Genomic DNA, 13951 nt, shown 5'->3' on the forward strand with positions numbered 1-13951 from the left:
ACAAAAAATTGTCCAATACACTCTAAATTAAGTTTCTCTTGGTTAATTATCAAAGGCAAATGAAGTTCTGGTTGCTGATGCAAAGGAAACCGTCTGGTGTTTTCTAGCTTCACCTGTGGCAAGTGTAATTATGGATGCTACAATTTACTTGTGATGACAGGCAGTAGAGTACCAGCACATTATTGCATTGAATCCGGCACGAAAGAATGGAACATGTCATGCCTTCACTTTGGGGGATACCATCCAGAAAACAGGTGCTTTCTTCTTATTGTAGCCTCTCAAACAGAATCAGGGAAATTTGGGGAGATGGTTAATCTGGTACACCAGATTGAGGTGAGGATTTGAGAGCAAGGAAGAGAACCAGGTGAACCCTCCTGAGCTCATTGGAGGAAAACTGGAACAAGAAATACAACAATACAAAGAAATACAACAATGAATTAACTTCAGTCACAAAAATGGGCTTATTGCAGGACTGAAGGTTGTGCTCTCTGTTCTGTGTTGTGCATTGGATCCAAATCACTTATCATTACTATGATAGAATGCATTCTTGTTGAGCTGCTGTCATGCAGATTTAATATGCTCAGAAGACTACTCGCTTCTAGGTTTCCTCATTACTAGATTCAATAGTTCTGATGGAGAAGTCCCAGATCCCTGATTAAGGGCTCCTTCTACTGAAAACTACAGTAAATACCTTGGAATGATTACAAGGCAACTAGATCCCTGAGGCTCTTTGGTACTTCAGTTGAAACAAGGTTGTCATTTAACATTCTTCCAGATTAAGGAGAGGGGGGTGAATTACAATTGTGGTTATCCCAAGGTTGAGCAATTACAATTGCTCAATAATTGCATGAACCTTTCAACCCCTCACGACAAGATAAAAATGATTATCCATTCCCTGTACAATTAATATGGTGCTTAGACTCAAATTAATCCATCAAGAATGACCATGTGAATAAAGGGCTACTCTACAATATTATTTGCTAAGACAATGACCTTCGATGGAGTATCTAAAAACTACACAAGAAGGCTCAGATGATAAGATACTGAGGATCAACATGAAATGTTAATACTTTAAAATGCTGCATTGGAAGGTCTGGGCCACTTCAAGCAGTCCAAGATCCTGTTATGCTGTGATGTAATTATCCACCATCTTGGGATGTTTAAAAGTGAACAAAATGGTGTTAAAGCCATGGGATAGACCTAATACACCTAAAACAGCAGGAAAGAAGAAAGAAAGGTAAGTAGGAAGAAGGAAGAGAATTAGCAAGTATCCTGGGAAATTTGTAAGTAATATAGGATTTTAAAGATGCATTTCAGTTAAGCTTAATTCCTAGTGCCTACATGGACCCAATCATGCAGTTTTCTTGGCAGCAATATGAAAGTGGTGAATTCCTTCTTCCAGGAATGTTTTCTTGAGTTCCCAGTTTAGCTTACAGCCCTGGAATTTCCTAGTGGTTTCCTAATGGTCTGCTACCCAAATACTGCCCAGATCTGACCTACTTAGCTTAGACCAGGTAAGTCTACCAAGCTTCTGCCATTCACTGAGATACCCTGGCAGTCAATGTCAGGCCCAGCCCAAGAACAACAGGAAAACAGTCCAACTGAGTTCAGTCCTTTTATTGCTTACACCATACAGACAAAATTTTGCTAGACTAACCTGTACTATTGCAACTAGTGGATATACCCTGGGACAATCTAGGGAGTGGCTATTCTAAACATCTTCCACTTCCCACGCTCCTTCTCCAGACTGTGTTGTCTCCTGTCTCTCTAACCTTCCTGGAATGTGCCTCCTCCTTCCTGAGAACCTTGCTCTCTCCTGCAATTCACCACATCACACCCCCTCCCCTTCGTAGATACATTCCATCACAGTCAATGACTAGCTGCATTTACCATGGAAGTCATTCTGTGAACAGAAAAAGCTCTCATGATAGCCCTTCTATAAGGGTTATAAGTCTCTCAAAACTCCAGATGTGTTCACTGGACCAAGAATGGTTTGTCTGTTTTACATTAAACCTTTCCTTCTTGTAAGCTTTTACATTAAACCTTTGGTTCTTGCAATCCTTTCAAGGGGAAGGGTTTGGCAAGACAGCTATCCCACAATTGAATGATCCCTGGCTGGAGAAAGAACATGACTGATGCAAGATCTCCAAGTATCAGTTTGAATAAAGAAAATGTGTTTCTTGACATTTCATTAATTTCATTTTATTATGGTTGCAGGACCATCATTATCAAAAGGGTATATATTCAATACGGTATTTAAAAGGTAAGAAATAAAATATATTGAATAAAATTATAACTGAATTAAAACTAAAGGGGTAAGAACCATGGCAACCCACTGACTGCATTCAGCACTGGACAATCAGTCATCTTTGAAGATCACAATCTAGCACAAAACATAGCAAATCTTATAGGAGTGATGGATGTCTATCTGCTAAAATACATAAAAGTCATCAGTGTACCCTGAGAGTTCAACTAGTAGGTGGACAGTAAGAGTAGTCCTACTGTCATTTTAAACACCATAGAAAAAAGTGGGCTATGGATTCTACTCGATCAAACGCACAAGGGCAGATACAATCCTTCAGTGGTATGTTTTGTACCCCCCCCCCCATTCCATCGCTATTGGCAACACATCAAAACAAGCTAATAAAAATAGCCTTCTCAACTTCTGAGGCACAAGATCACAAATTAGACTCTGGAGCCCAATAGTCATAACTGTCCTATCAAATCTACATACACAATCCATTTTTCTAGCGTTGCTAAATCCCAGAGATGCTAAGCAACTAGGGAAGAGACCAAATCTTACCAATTTATCCATATCAAGAAGCTACCCATTTAAACAGAAAAATAAGTATGGCTAGGTTTCCTGCTAAAAATAATCATTTAAGTAGATAACAAACACCATAATCCAGGCTGTAGCTTCCCAGAAGCCTGCTCTGCTTCCAAGTAAGTATGGTATTTGCAACACATCTTGGAGAAGAATAGAGCATTCAGAGAAATTTGTTTTGACAACCTCTAGCTTCTTTTCTAAACATAACCCCGTACAACAAAAGCAGTAAGCCTATGGCATTAAAAACTTTTAGCGCTAAAGCAGTATGGAAACCACCAGCTCTATGATCAAATTTCAAGTTGGCAAAGGCAGTGTTTTCAGCATTATTCATTACATATGGCAATTGTGCATTCCACAGTCTTGAGGCATGAAAAATTACTCCCAATATTGATGACATTCCCCTTGCTCTACTGCCTGTCTGTTAATCTGCCACCTGCGTTTAATCAGTCACTTGGCAAGCACTATAACCTTAATTTTAGAGTAGTTCATATTCAACTTATCTTCTATATAATAGGAAACTAGAGCCCTTAACAATCTCCTCAGTCCACTTATGTCTGTGAAATTAAAAAAACAAAATTAGAGAGTGGTTAGCCTGCTAGCCAAGTTGGGTGATAATACTTCTGCAAAGAGGCAAGATGTGTAATTAAAGGATTGGTATATATGTTAAATAACCATGGGTCTAACAAGCAATCTTGCTTGACACCTTTTCAGTTAGGGATCCTGTCTGATACCTGGCCTTGGTTATTACATCCAGATATCAACAGACAAATTATGTATTAATAGAAGGAGGCATGTATCAATGCTAGTCTGCTGTGGTTTCTCTCTTTTGAGCGGGAATCAAATGTTGACTTGAAATCTACAAAGACAGAAAATATCTGTATGTTTTGTACATCTGTGCATATCTCCTTGTAGCAGAGAGCTCTGCCTTTTTCACTAGATGGCTTAGAACCAAACTCTGATTGAGTGTTGACAAACTTTTTCAAAGCCCACTTACTTGTCTGCTAAGATGCTTTTCTGTCCTATTTGTCATTTCAGGCATCACATTTGCCTCCTGTTACTAAGTAAACTAATAGAGGGACAATTAGATTAGATCTCCCCTACCCCTTTCTGATGAATAGCAACAGTAATTGCTAACCTCCAACCTTCAGGTAGGATAATAGTATGTTTTATGACAGTAAAAATGTAGCTAATGCAGGAGCCCACAACTCCACAACTGCTGGAAACATTGTGTGGGAGTCAAGCCATAATCAGGGGCTTTGCCCGGCTTAAGTTGCTTACAGCAGTATTTCTCAACCTCAGTCACTTTAAAATGTATAGACTTCAACTCCCAGAATTCCCCACCCAGCATGCTGGCCAGGAAATGGTCAGTCTTGTGAGGTAATCCAGACAAGAAGTACAGCCAGATGAACTAATTCTACTTTATTTTAAGGTTACATTAACAGAATCTTGCAAGTCTGAAAGTATGTTTCTCTCCCGTTGCCTTTACAGCCCAAGAAACTAGGGAGGGTCCCTTCTGAAATGTTTGCCATGCCCCCATTCCTGCTGCACTGAGGCTCTTCCCCCTGTTTCCCAAAGCCATTGGCAGAATTACAGGAATTCTGGGAATTGAAGTCCACACTTCTTAAAGTTACTAAGACTGAGAAACACTGGTTTTGAGGCACCACCTTGCAGATTTATTTATGATTAGGCTCCCTTATATTCAAGCTCCCAATTCTCTGTCAAAATATCTTTTTTTTAAAGATATTTTAAAGGGGGTTGTTAATTACCTGCTGCTAGGCATACATCAGGGCTTCCTTTTAATCAATTTTTTTTTAAAAACTGGTGTTTTTGAATAAAACAAGAGATGGGAGTAGATGGCAATCCTGATATCAAAGCTCCTAAACTACCCTGACTGGAGAAAGAACATGGATGATGTAGCATATTTTTGTGAGCCACCTAGAGTTATTATATGGGATAGGCATCCATATAAGTCCTGTAAATAACTTAAATAAACAAATGTCCAAGTATTAACTTGGATAAAGAAAACCAAGTTTACAGACAGAATGGTATCCTTGCAAGAGAGGAGATCTTACCCTTTCCAAAGTGAATGTCCTCACCACGTATTCTGCCAGCGTCTCTGATTTCACCTGGGTAATTTTAATGTCTCCGTACATCTCTGAGTCATCTGGCCAATATTTGGCACACTTAACCTGCATGCAACAACAGATTATGATAAGTCTACCATGGAAGAGGCAAGCATCATCTGGGGCCACCGGTGAAGAGGAAACCAAGAGTCATCTCTTACCCTTCCCACTTCTACCAACTTTGTTATCATCACTATGCTGGAACAGTGCTCCTGCCACACCATCCGCCAGAAATCATAGATCATCTCCTGTTTGGGGCCTAGAGTACAGAGAAAATCCAAAAAAGATTGCAACAGAAATAAAGAAAGTCAGGGACCCATGTAAATACCATGGCAATTTTACCCAATATGAAATCTCAGAGCAGCTTCAGATATTTTGTAATGCGCTGAGGAAGCCAGAACATGAAATACCTTGGGCACATCTTGGTATACATATGGGCACACCTCTTCGTGTGCTGCTTCTCTCCATACATGCTGAAAATGGGAAAGGGGAAAAAGGAGAAAGCACGCTAAAAACCAATGCCCAAGAAGTAGGTAAGAAAGTCTTACCTTGTGTGGCTATGAAGTGGTTGGATCTTTGGTAACCCTGTAAAGAAAAAAAAAATGCATTCTAGTTCTGGAAGGAGGGAGGGAAGGATTGTAATATTTTGTGCATTTCTATAAGCCCCAAGATCTGCTACTCTGAAAGCTGAATTTAGCAACCTCCTGCTTTTCTCCTGCAACAGTTATTCCAAAATCTACACACTATTGAAGTGGGGGACACGCAGGGAAGATAATGTTGATTTCACTTCAAGCAGTGTATCTCAACCAAACATCCTCCTAAATCCTTCATCTGCCCTAAGTGACATTCATAGCTTCCATGTCCCACTACAGAACTGAGTTGATATTTCCAAACAACCTCCCCAATGTACATTTTTTCATATTTGTTTGTGCTGTTCACATCCAATACATATCCATTGGCTGTTTCTTTGCAACCATCTGTCTTTCTCTTTTATACAGAGGTAGGCACTTCCTCCTCCTCACATCACAGTGACAGCCAAAAGCCATTTAATAAAGCCAGAACGGCTTGCTCTGAGGTCCAATAAATAGCTCATCAATTTCACCCTAGAAAAGCAGGGAGGAAATGCATGTTGCTGTTAGGAAAGCAACATGGACATCTTTCTCATGGCAGCATTTTCTACGCTGAGGTGGACAACCGGAAGCTCTAAAGCTGCAAGAACCCTCCCAAAAAGTCCTGGGCATAAACTTTCCCTCCCAGAGTTTCTACAAAAATTACTACTAAATAACAACTTGCAATGTGACAAAGAGAGAAATGATTAAATACACAGTAGGGGTGTAAATCTCTTAGCTATATGAAAACAAGCAAGATCAAATATAATTATTGTTCTGGGTCAACTCACCACTTTAGGGAGCGGGGCTACTACCCTGCCATCCAAATGCTGTCTCTGACCCAAAGTTGCACACCCCTGTTCTAGCAAGCAAGGAAATGTTTTCAAACCATGGCCATCCATGCATGGCTCTACTGAACACAGAGCTTTGACATACTGAACTGTAGATCACCTCTAGGGCAAGCGTATGCATTCTTCCCAGGACACAAGGGCTATCTGGATGAGTGATTAAAGGCAGCAAGAAATCACAGCTCAAGGACACTGCACGTAGCACCGCAACACACAGAAGTCACAGAGCCCCAAGCAACCTCTATGAATGCTCTCCTTCTTCTCAGCCATTTAACGCACATACAGCTAACTCCTGATTGGGAAGCCCAAAGATCAGAGACAGATGGAAAAGGGCCAATAAAGAACAGCACATCAGGAAGGACTTGATTTCCCATACCGTCTGCACTCTCCCATGTTCTACCATCTTTGGTAAGAAGCAGGATCTGGAAAAATAAACAGCCAGATCTCTACTGTTTGCTCTCAGTTACTATGGAAAAGGAGATGTCTTGCTAGGAGGCAAAGGCAAGAGCAAGAGAAAAGTTATCACAGAAGAGCTTTTGAATAAATATTAAGGAAGCTTCAGGCAAAAGGGGGAGGGGTTGCTTACCATTTGGGGTTTAGCATTTCTGAATTGCTAACATCAAGAGCGCGCAAACATTTTTATTAGTTAATACTAATTTTACAAACTACTACCTTTTCAATTTAGAACTTTCCATGATTATGAACACCTTTAAGTGCATGTACATTTGTGCTTAAAAAAAGTACAAATGAAAGTGAAAGAGTTGTTAAAAGTCATTACAATTGTACAACTACAAACGTTTCAGTTTGAATGTCTGGGGGGATATTTGTGGAGGCTGATACATATATGGCATGAGAATTAAGGATGTTAATAATATACTGTGAGTAAAATGTACCAGAACAGGTAAAACTAAGCAGTCAGTTATCGATGGCTGGTGTGGGTCTTCCGGGCTGTGTGGCTGTGTTCTGGAAGTTTTGTTTCCTAACGTTTCGCCAGCATCTGTGACCGGCATCTTCAGAGAGCAGGAGCACAGACAGGAGCAGTTCTCTCTGTGCCCAGAAACAAAACTTCCAGAAACAAAACTTAGGAAACAAAACTTCCAGACCACGGCCACACAGCCCGGAAGACCCACACCAGCCATCGTATTCCGGCCGTGAAAGCCTTCGACAATACACAGTCAGTTATCCTTACATCACAAAGTGTGGAAAAGAAGGAGGCAGATCAGCAACTTAGTTTTCAGATATCTAGATTTAAGCCCGAGGTCACATATCAATGCAAATATACATGAACACACGTCTGTGTATTGTAGACAATGTGGACAAAAATGTCCCACATTTAACACCTGGATTTCCTTGTTTTCAATAGGAGAATGGAACCAAATGTTAGGACTTAATCCACCTGGCAGCTGCAAAAGGGCCTGATGCCCCTGCGCACTTGTTCTAGGACAGCATGCTTAATGGTGAGGGATGCTGGAAGGTGAACTTCAACAGCACCTGGAGGACCATAAGTTCATTACTATAGTTCTACGGGACATCTAGTGACAAGCGCATTGGTGCATACTTCCATGCTCAACATAGCCAGAGGAAGAACAGGAAGAGAGAAACAGTGAATTTGAAGAAATGATTACACAGAGCTTTAACAAGTCCCCGACATCAAATCTTGTTTGGATATCTAACTCCTTAAACCACTGCCGAAGATCCAGTTACCTTGCTAGAGGCTACCAGTGTTATTAGCTGCCTCAGGATTTTTGCAAAGAGCAGTGAACTGCGACAAGCCACCACTCCAAAGGGCACAGAATGCCCCATCAAGGATTCTGGGACATAGAGATATTTAAATGAATCAGCTCATTTTCACTTTTAGGCACACCTATAGCAAGTAGGAAGGGATGGCACTGAGGAGCAGTGTCATGAACCTTTGCCCAATTCCTTAACATATTGGCCCGATATGGAGGGTGACCCAAAAGCCAAGGAGTTTCTACATGAAATTTCTCAATATCCATGCCCTCACCTTTTCTGGCATCCAGTCAGAAGCAGAGGTTGCATGAGGCACTTCAAATTTCAGCTACACCCAGTCTTACCACACCTAGTTCTTCCTGCAGGTTTTTTAAGGCCAAACAGCTTCTGAAATCCAGAGTTTTCTCCTTCCACCCTCCCACCCTCTGGTCACCTCATAATTAATGAATGGGTATATGCAACACACTATTCTACACTCAAATGGAATCGAGTCATTTGTGCTTCAATATGTGGGGGGAAAACTTTTCTTTGCATGTCATGTGAACTAGCTTTCAGATTTTTTATAATATGCTTTACTCGTTTAGACACAGCATGTTAAGTAAATACATCAGTTCTGTTTTGTTAACCCACATTTAGGGTCAATCGTGTGGATAAACTGATCCAAGACCACAACTTTACCCTGATCCTCCTTTGAAATAAATTTCTAATTTGATGAATGAGTAGTAATAGGGGAAAAGGCAGACTTTTTCCTGCCCAACAGGATTCCAGGTCAAGTATGACTGCATCACCAACTGCTTTATTTTAGAGCTCAGTAGGATGAGACCATATTTCTGGAGAAATCCAGTGTCTTTGCTCTTTTTTTCTCCATGTCCCAGACCGACTACAGACTACAGTATAACATTGGGACCCTGGAAGAGGATCCCTGGAATGGATCATGAAAAGGGAGCAACTCAGAGCTCTAATTTTGAAAAGAAGAAAGAGAGCTGCTTATACTGCTTGCTTGCTGCCTTGTTTGTATCACTCTACAATAGAAAGGTGCAATACAGACTGCCCTAGGGACTGTTATTTGTCACTCGAGGGCCTGATATCCCTACTGCAAGTAATTTTTTTGGTCATCTTCTTCATCCACTGTCGTCTGCTTGGCCTAAACCTGTGTCCCTCAGCACCACAATTTTGTTCAGGCAATTGTCCTTTCAAAAAGGGACACACAATGGTACCACACATTTTGAAAACAACAGAATCACTAATGATGAACAAGATAGACGTCTGAGGAACTGCCATTTCAGACTACATGAAATCCACCATCTAAAGCAGACGTGTTAAATAGCATCAGTTGAGGTGGGATGGGATGAGATGGGGAAACCCCTCCACTCCAAAATGAATAATTATGGAGTCTTGATTGGAGGAGAAATGAAAAAAAAAAGAGGGACATGACATATACTTACTTCTCGGTTTATCCGAATCTTAGCAACCCTATTTGGACACAGGTTTGAGAGAAAAAGAAATCAGAGACAGACAGATTAGTGAGACAAGAGCAAAGGAAGACTAGACCCATTAGTAAAGGGAGTGCATTAAGAGCAATGTTGAGAAGGAACAGCAGCAGCAGCAGCAGCAGCAGCAGCAAAGAATTATGGGGTTGGACACGGCTCATTGAATTGATCTGGACAACTGTAAACAGATCCAAGCTGTGATACTGTGACACTCTTTCAGAAATATTTAAAATGTACATTTGAATGTTGTCTCCTTTTGACTATTTGCATTTTGAATCTGGAATGTGAATGTTGAATGTGACCTTTGGAAACTGAGAACTTCTAAAACATCATCCCCTTTTGGTTTAAGCAGACAAGATTTAACACTTGTTCAGCAAAACATTATCAAAGAATAGAAATGATTGCATCCAGATAATCAAATACCTATCATACATTAACTACCAAAATCAAACAGCAAAGTTAGAGTTTATATACTGAACCCAAATGTCATTATATGTCAAATATAGATACCCAAAAGTTGGCAAAACCTTCCAATAACTATGGAATATCCAAATTTTGATGTTAGCATTCCCAGAAGAAATTCTGGAAAGTCTTTCCAATGTTTTGGACTAGTGATGGCATTCACCAATCACTTTTCCTTATTCTGGTTACAAAATTATTTCTAAAGTTAAGTAATTTCTAAAATTAATTCTGGAACATATGCTGTGTTTCACAGCTTTGCATCCATGTGCTTCAGTGACAACTTCTTGGGGTTACTGTTATCATTTAAGAAAAGTTACCCATGTCTTTTGAATTATTATTTTTTTCATCTGGAAGAACATGGGGAATGTCCAAATTAATCTAAGGGGTGCTTTGGAAAACAAGCTCATCCCTTGAGACAATACAAATGGTTTACTTATATACTGCATATACTTTTAGTCTTTTGATTTGCTCCTGCCCTGTAAGATTCCATTCTTGGGCAGATGATCAAAAGAGGATTCCAACAGAGAACAGGAATAGACATAACGTTAGGTGGTAAGAAAAGGAGAACTTCTAAGGATGCATGTATGAGACAGAGCCTTGGGGAATAACAGAAGACAAACAAAATTCTACATTATACAACCAAGTAACTTTCTAAGACAAAAAATGCATAACAAAAGCAAGAGAGAAGATGATGGCACTGACATACTTACATCAATGTAGTTGGCATTGATGTAGTCAGAGTTGGCATCACCAAGAAGTGGATGGAGCTTAACCCGATGTCGGTCATCTGGAAACAAAATCAGATAGGACTGTTAGAGCAGAGCAGACAGAAGAACACTGGGAGATCTTTATACACCCATACGTCAAATTCAAATGGTTTCCCCTTCCTCCCTCAAATAAATTTCTAGACACTTAGAAGTTAGGTGGACAGATGGAATTCAAAGACTCCAGCAGTAAAGTTCACTTTCTATATTTTCTAGTACGACTCCGCAACATTGGCTTGCAACTCAGCAGTTCCTCCAAAAATCCACTATGCAAAATTACAAATATACTCTAATCTGACTTGCAGTCTCAGATTTGTCACATAATAATCCATGCTTTTTAGTGTAGAAATCCCCTTAATCAAATTTGTTTATTAGATTGATATCCCATTTTTTTGTTCAGGTGCTCAGGGTGGCATACATAGCACGCCTTCTACTCATTTTTGCCCACAACAGCCCCATCAGGGAGATTGGGATGAGAGAAAATGATTGGCCCAAAGTCAGCCAGTGAGTTCTGAGCCTAAGGCTGAACTAGAACCTGAATCTCCACACTGGGTCTCCTACTGCCTGCTCATCTGCTGTGGTTGTCTCCAGAAACCCCAGCTCAGAAAATAGGTGTAAGTGTATATATGCTTGCTGAATGTTGATCTGTCTTTTTCTTTTTATACTGCTCCCCTTTTATTGCAATATTAGATGCCCAGAGTGCTTGAAGCTAGGCAGAATGTATGTTTAGTAAATAAATACACTTCAAAAGGCACACATAAATACAAAATACACAATACAGATCACTTTACTGAAACTACACTAATTAGCAATGTAGCAAAAACTATGCTCAAGCCTTATGGTCTATGCGGGATGATAATCATGCTCTGTTGTTACAAATGGTCATACACAGATAAAGCATGCTGGTATTTATTCCTTCAGGCTACTTTAGGCTGTGGGGGCACTCCTGACCCTCTGGTCACTGTCCTCCTGAGCCATTTTGGCTTGGTCTGCCTGAAAGACCAGACCCCTGATTTCGACAGTCATCTGCCAATGTGATGCTGATCTGGCAGCTTCTGAAACACTTGTCAGATATTATGCAGGTTTCTTTTAAACCCAGCTTTGCCGCTCTTTTGAGAGAGCAGTAGACCCACTTTTAAAAAATCAAACTAGCAATTTTTGAAATATAACTGTACTTGTATGTTAACAAAGCAGAGAATTAAGCAGAAAAATTGACAAGAGCTGCCACAGCTCTTGGTTCCCAGCCAACTTCAGTCCCTTAATCGCTCACTCTGCTAAATTAGGACTTTTTTTCACTCCCCAGTAAAAATCCATGAGTAAGCCTCTCCCCCCCACACAACACCTTTGGCACCAAAGGGGAAAAGAAGAGTCAGTATGAATTTCAGTGCCAAGGAAGAACATACACACTTTGCCCTCTTCATATGACTTGCTAATATTGCATTTACGAGCAAGTTGCATGCAGATGTAGTCTATGTAAGGATGATGGCTATGAAAAAATGGGCATCCTTTAATGAAACCTTTGTGGAAAAACCCTTTTGTTTTTATCTTTTTTTTTTCCTGTCTGTTCTCTTTAATTGGAGGGGGGAGCACTCCACTTTTTTCTCTCCATTTATCAAGCAGTCCCCCTCCCCCAACGCACACAATGCTCCTTCCCTTTCACCTGCAGCTGCCACCTCTCCATAACTGTTGGTCAGTCCTCAGGCTACTCTTTTTTTAATATAATAACTTTATTACATTTTTTAAAAGGCACAGTAAAAGCTAACAAAAACTGATATTAAGAGAAAGAAGAAAAAATTGAAAAAAGAGAAAACAGTAAAGATCAAAAGTGCAAAAAAGAAAAGAAAAAGAGAGAAACAACAAAGAAGAAGAATTGACTTCCGACCCTCCTTGCATAAGATATAAGTAACAATATACATCAAACTCTTCCTCTAAATTTAAAAATTTAACTTCCATTATTTCTATTATTAACCCATATTATTTCTAATCATCAAATCCATACAACATAATTTCACTTTTTTTCTGTTTCCCACAAAAAGTCCAAAAAACGTTTCCAGTTAGCATTAAAATTACACAATGTCTTATCTCGAATCAAAGCCATCAAGTTCGCCATCTCAGCCAACTCCATCAGCTTCACCAACCATTCCTCCATTGTAGGTGGTGTCTTATCTTTCCACCTCTGTGCATATAAAAGCCTTGCTGCTGTCATCATATATGAGAACAAAGTTCTATGAGTGTTTTCCAACTGTTTGTCCATCAAACCGAAAAGGAAAGTCTCTGGTTTTGATTGAACATTCATCTTTAAAATCTTCTGTATACAAATATGTACCTCATTCCTTTTTTTTTTTTTTTGCTTTTTTACAAGCCCGCCAGAGATGATAAAATGTCCCTTCTTGTTGTTCACATTTCCAGCATATATTCGAAGTACCTTTATACTTTTTAGATAATTTTTCTGGTGACAAGTACCAGTGATACATCGTTTTATAAAAATTCTCTTTAAGGTTATTACACAATGTGAATTTCAGTCCTTTCTGCCACATATTTTCCCATTGTTCCATCTGTACATTGTAGCCAAAGTTTTTAACCCATTTTATCATACAGTCCTTAACTTGTTCATCTTCTGTCTCTAGTTTCAATAAAAGTTTATACATCTTTGCAATAACATGTTCATCATTAGTACATAATTCTGCTTCAAATTCAGTCTTACCATATTCAAAACCATAAGTTCTTTTATCTTTCTTGTAATTGTACATAAGAAAACCATTGACACACGTATCCTTCTGAGATCAACTCCTCTCTTGTCTTTAATCTAAAATCCCTTTGAGAAAATTTCAATATGTCACCATAAGTTAACCATTTATTTATAGTTATCATTTCTCTTCTATAAAAAGTTTCTTGTGGTGACAATCATAAATGAACCTTCAGAGACAACACAGATTTATATCTGTTCCATATTCTCAATATGGCACGTCTAATAAAATGATTTTTAAAATCTACATTAACTTTATTGTACCATAAATAGCCATGCCACCCAAATCTTAAGTCACTCTAGTTCCAATAACCTCCTATTTCTCAGAGTCACCCACTCTTTCATCCAAACC

At 39.5% G+C, this 13951-nt stretch overlaps 1 protein-coding gene across 3 annotated transcripts in view; it reads right to left on the reverse strand.

The window, feature by feature from the left end:
* PTPRU (protein tyrosine phosphatase receptor type U) overlaps positions 1 to 13951 on the reverse strand; it is a 312459-nt gene that overhangs the window by 38391 nt on the left and 260117 nt on the right. For all 3 annotated transcript variants that reach the window (XM_088140061.1, XM_088140060.1, XM_088140062.1), the window contains 4 exons: positions 10800 to 10876; positions 5499 to 5535; positions 5112 to 5209; positions 4900 to 5016 (listed from right to left, as the gene is read on the reverse strand). In XM_088140061.1, coding sequence (XP_087996187.1) covers positions 4900 to 5016; positions 5112 to 5209; positions 5499 to 5535; positions 10800 to 10876 — 329 coding nt within the window. The remainder of the gene's footprint in view (positions 1 to 4899; positions 5017 to 5111; positions 5210 to 5498; positions 5536 to 10799; positions 10877 to 13951) is intronic.

Source organism: Python bivittatus, unplaced genomic scaffold, assembly GCF_059951505.1.
Source record: "Python bivittatus isolate LINGU-HERP-01145 unplaced genomic scaffold, Pbiv_v1 ctg000310_np1212, whole genome shotgun sequence".
Lineage (NCBI taxonomy): Eukaryota > Metazoa > Chordata > Lepidosauria > Squamata > Pythonidae > Python > Python bivittatus.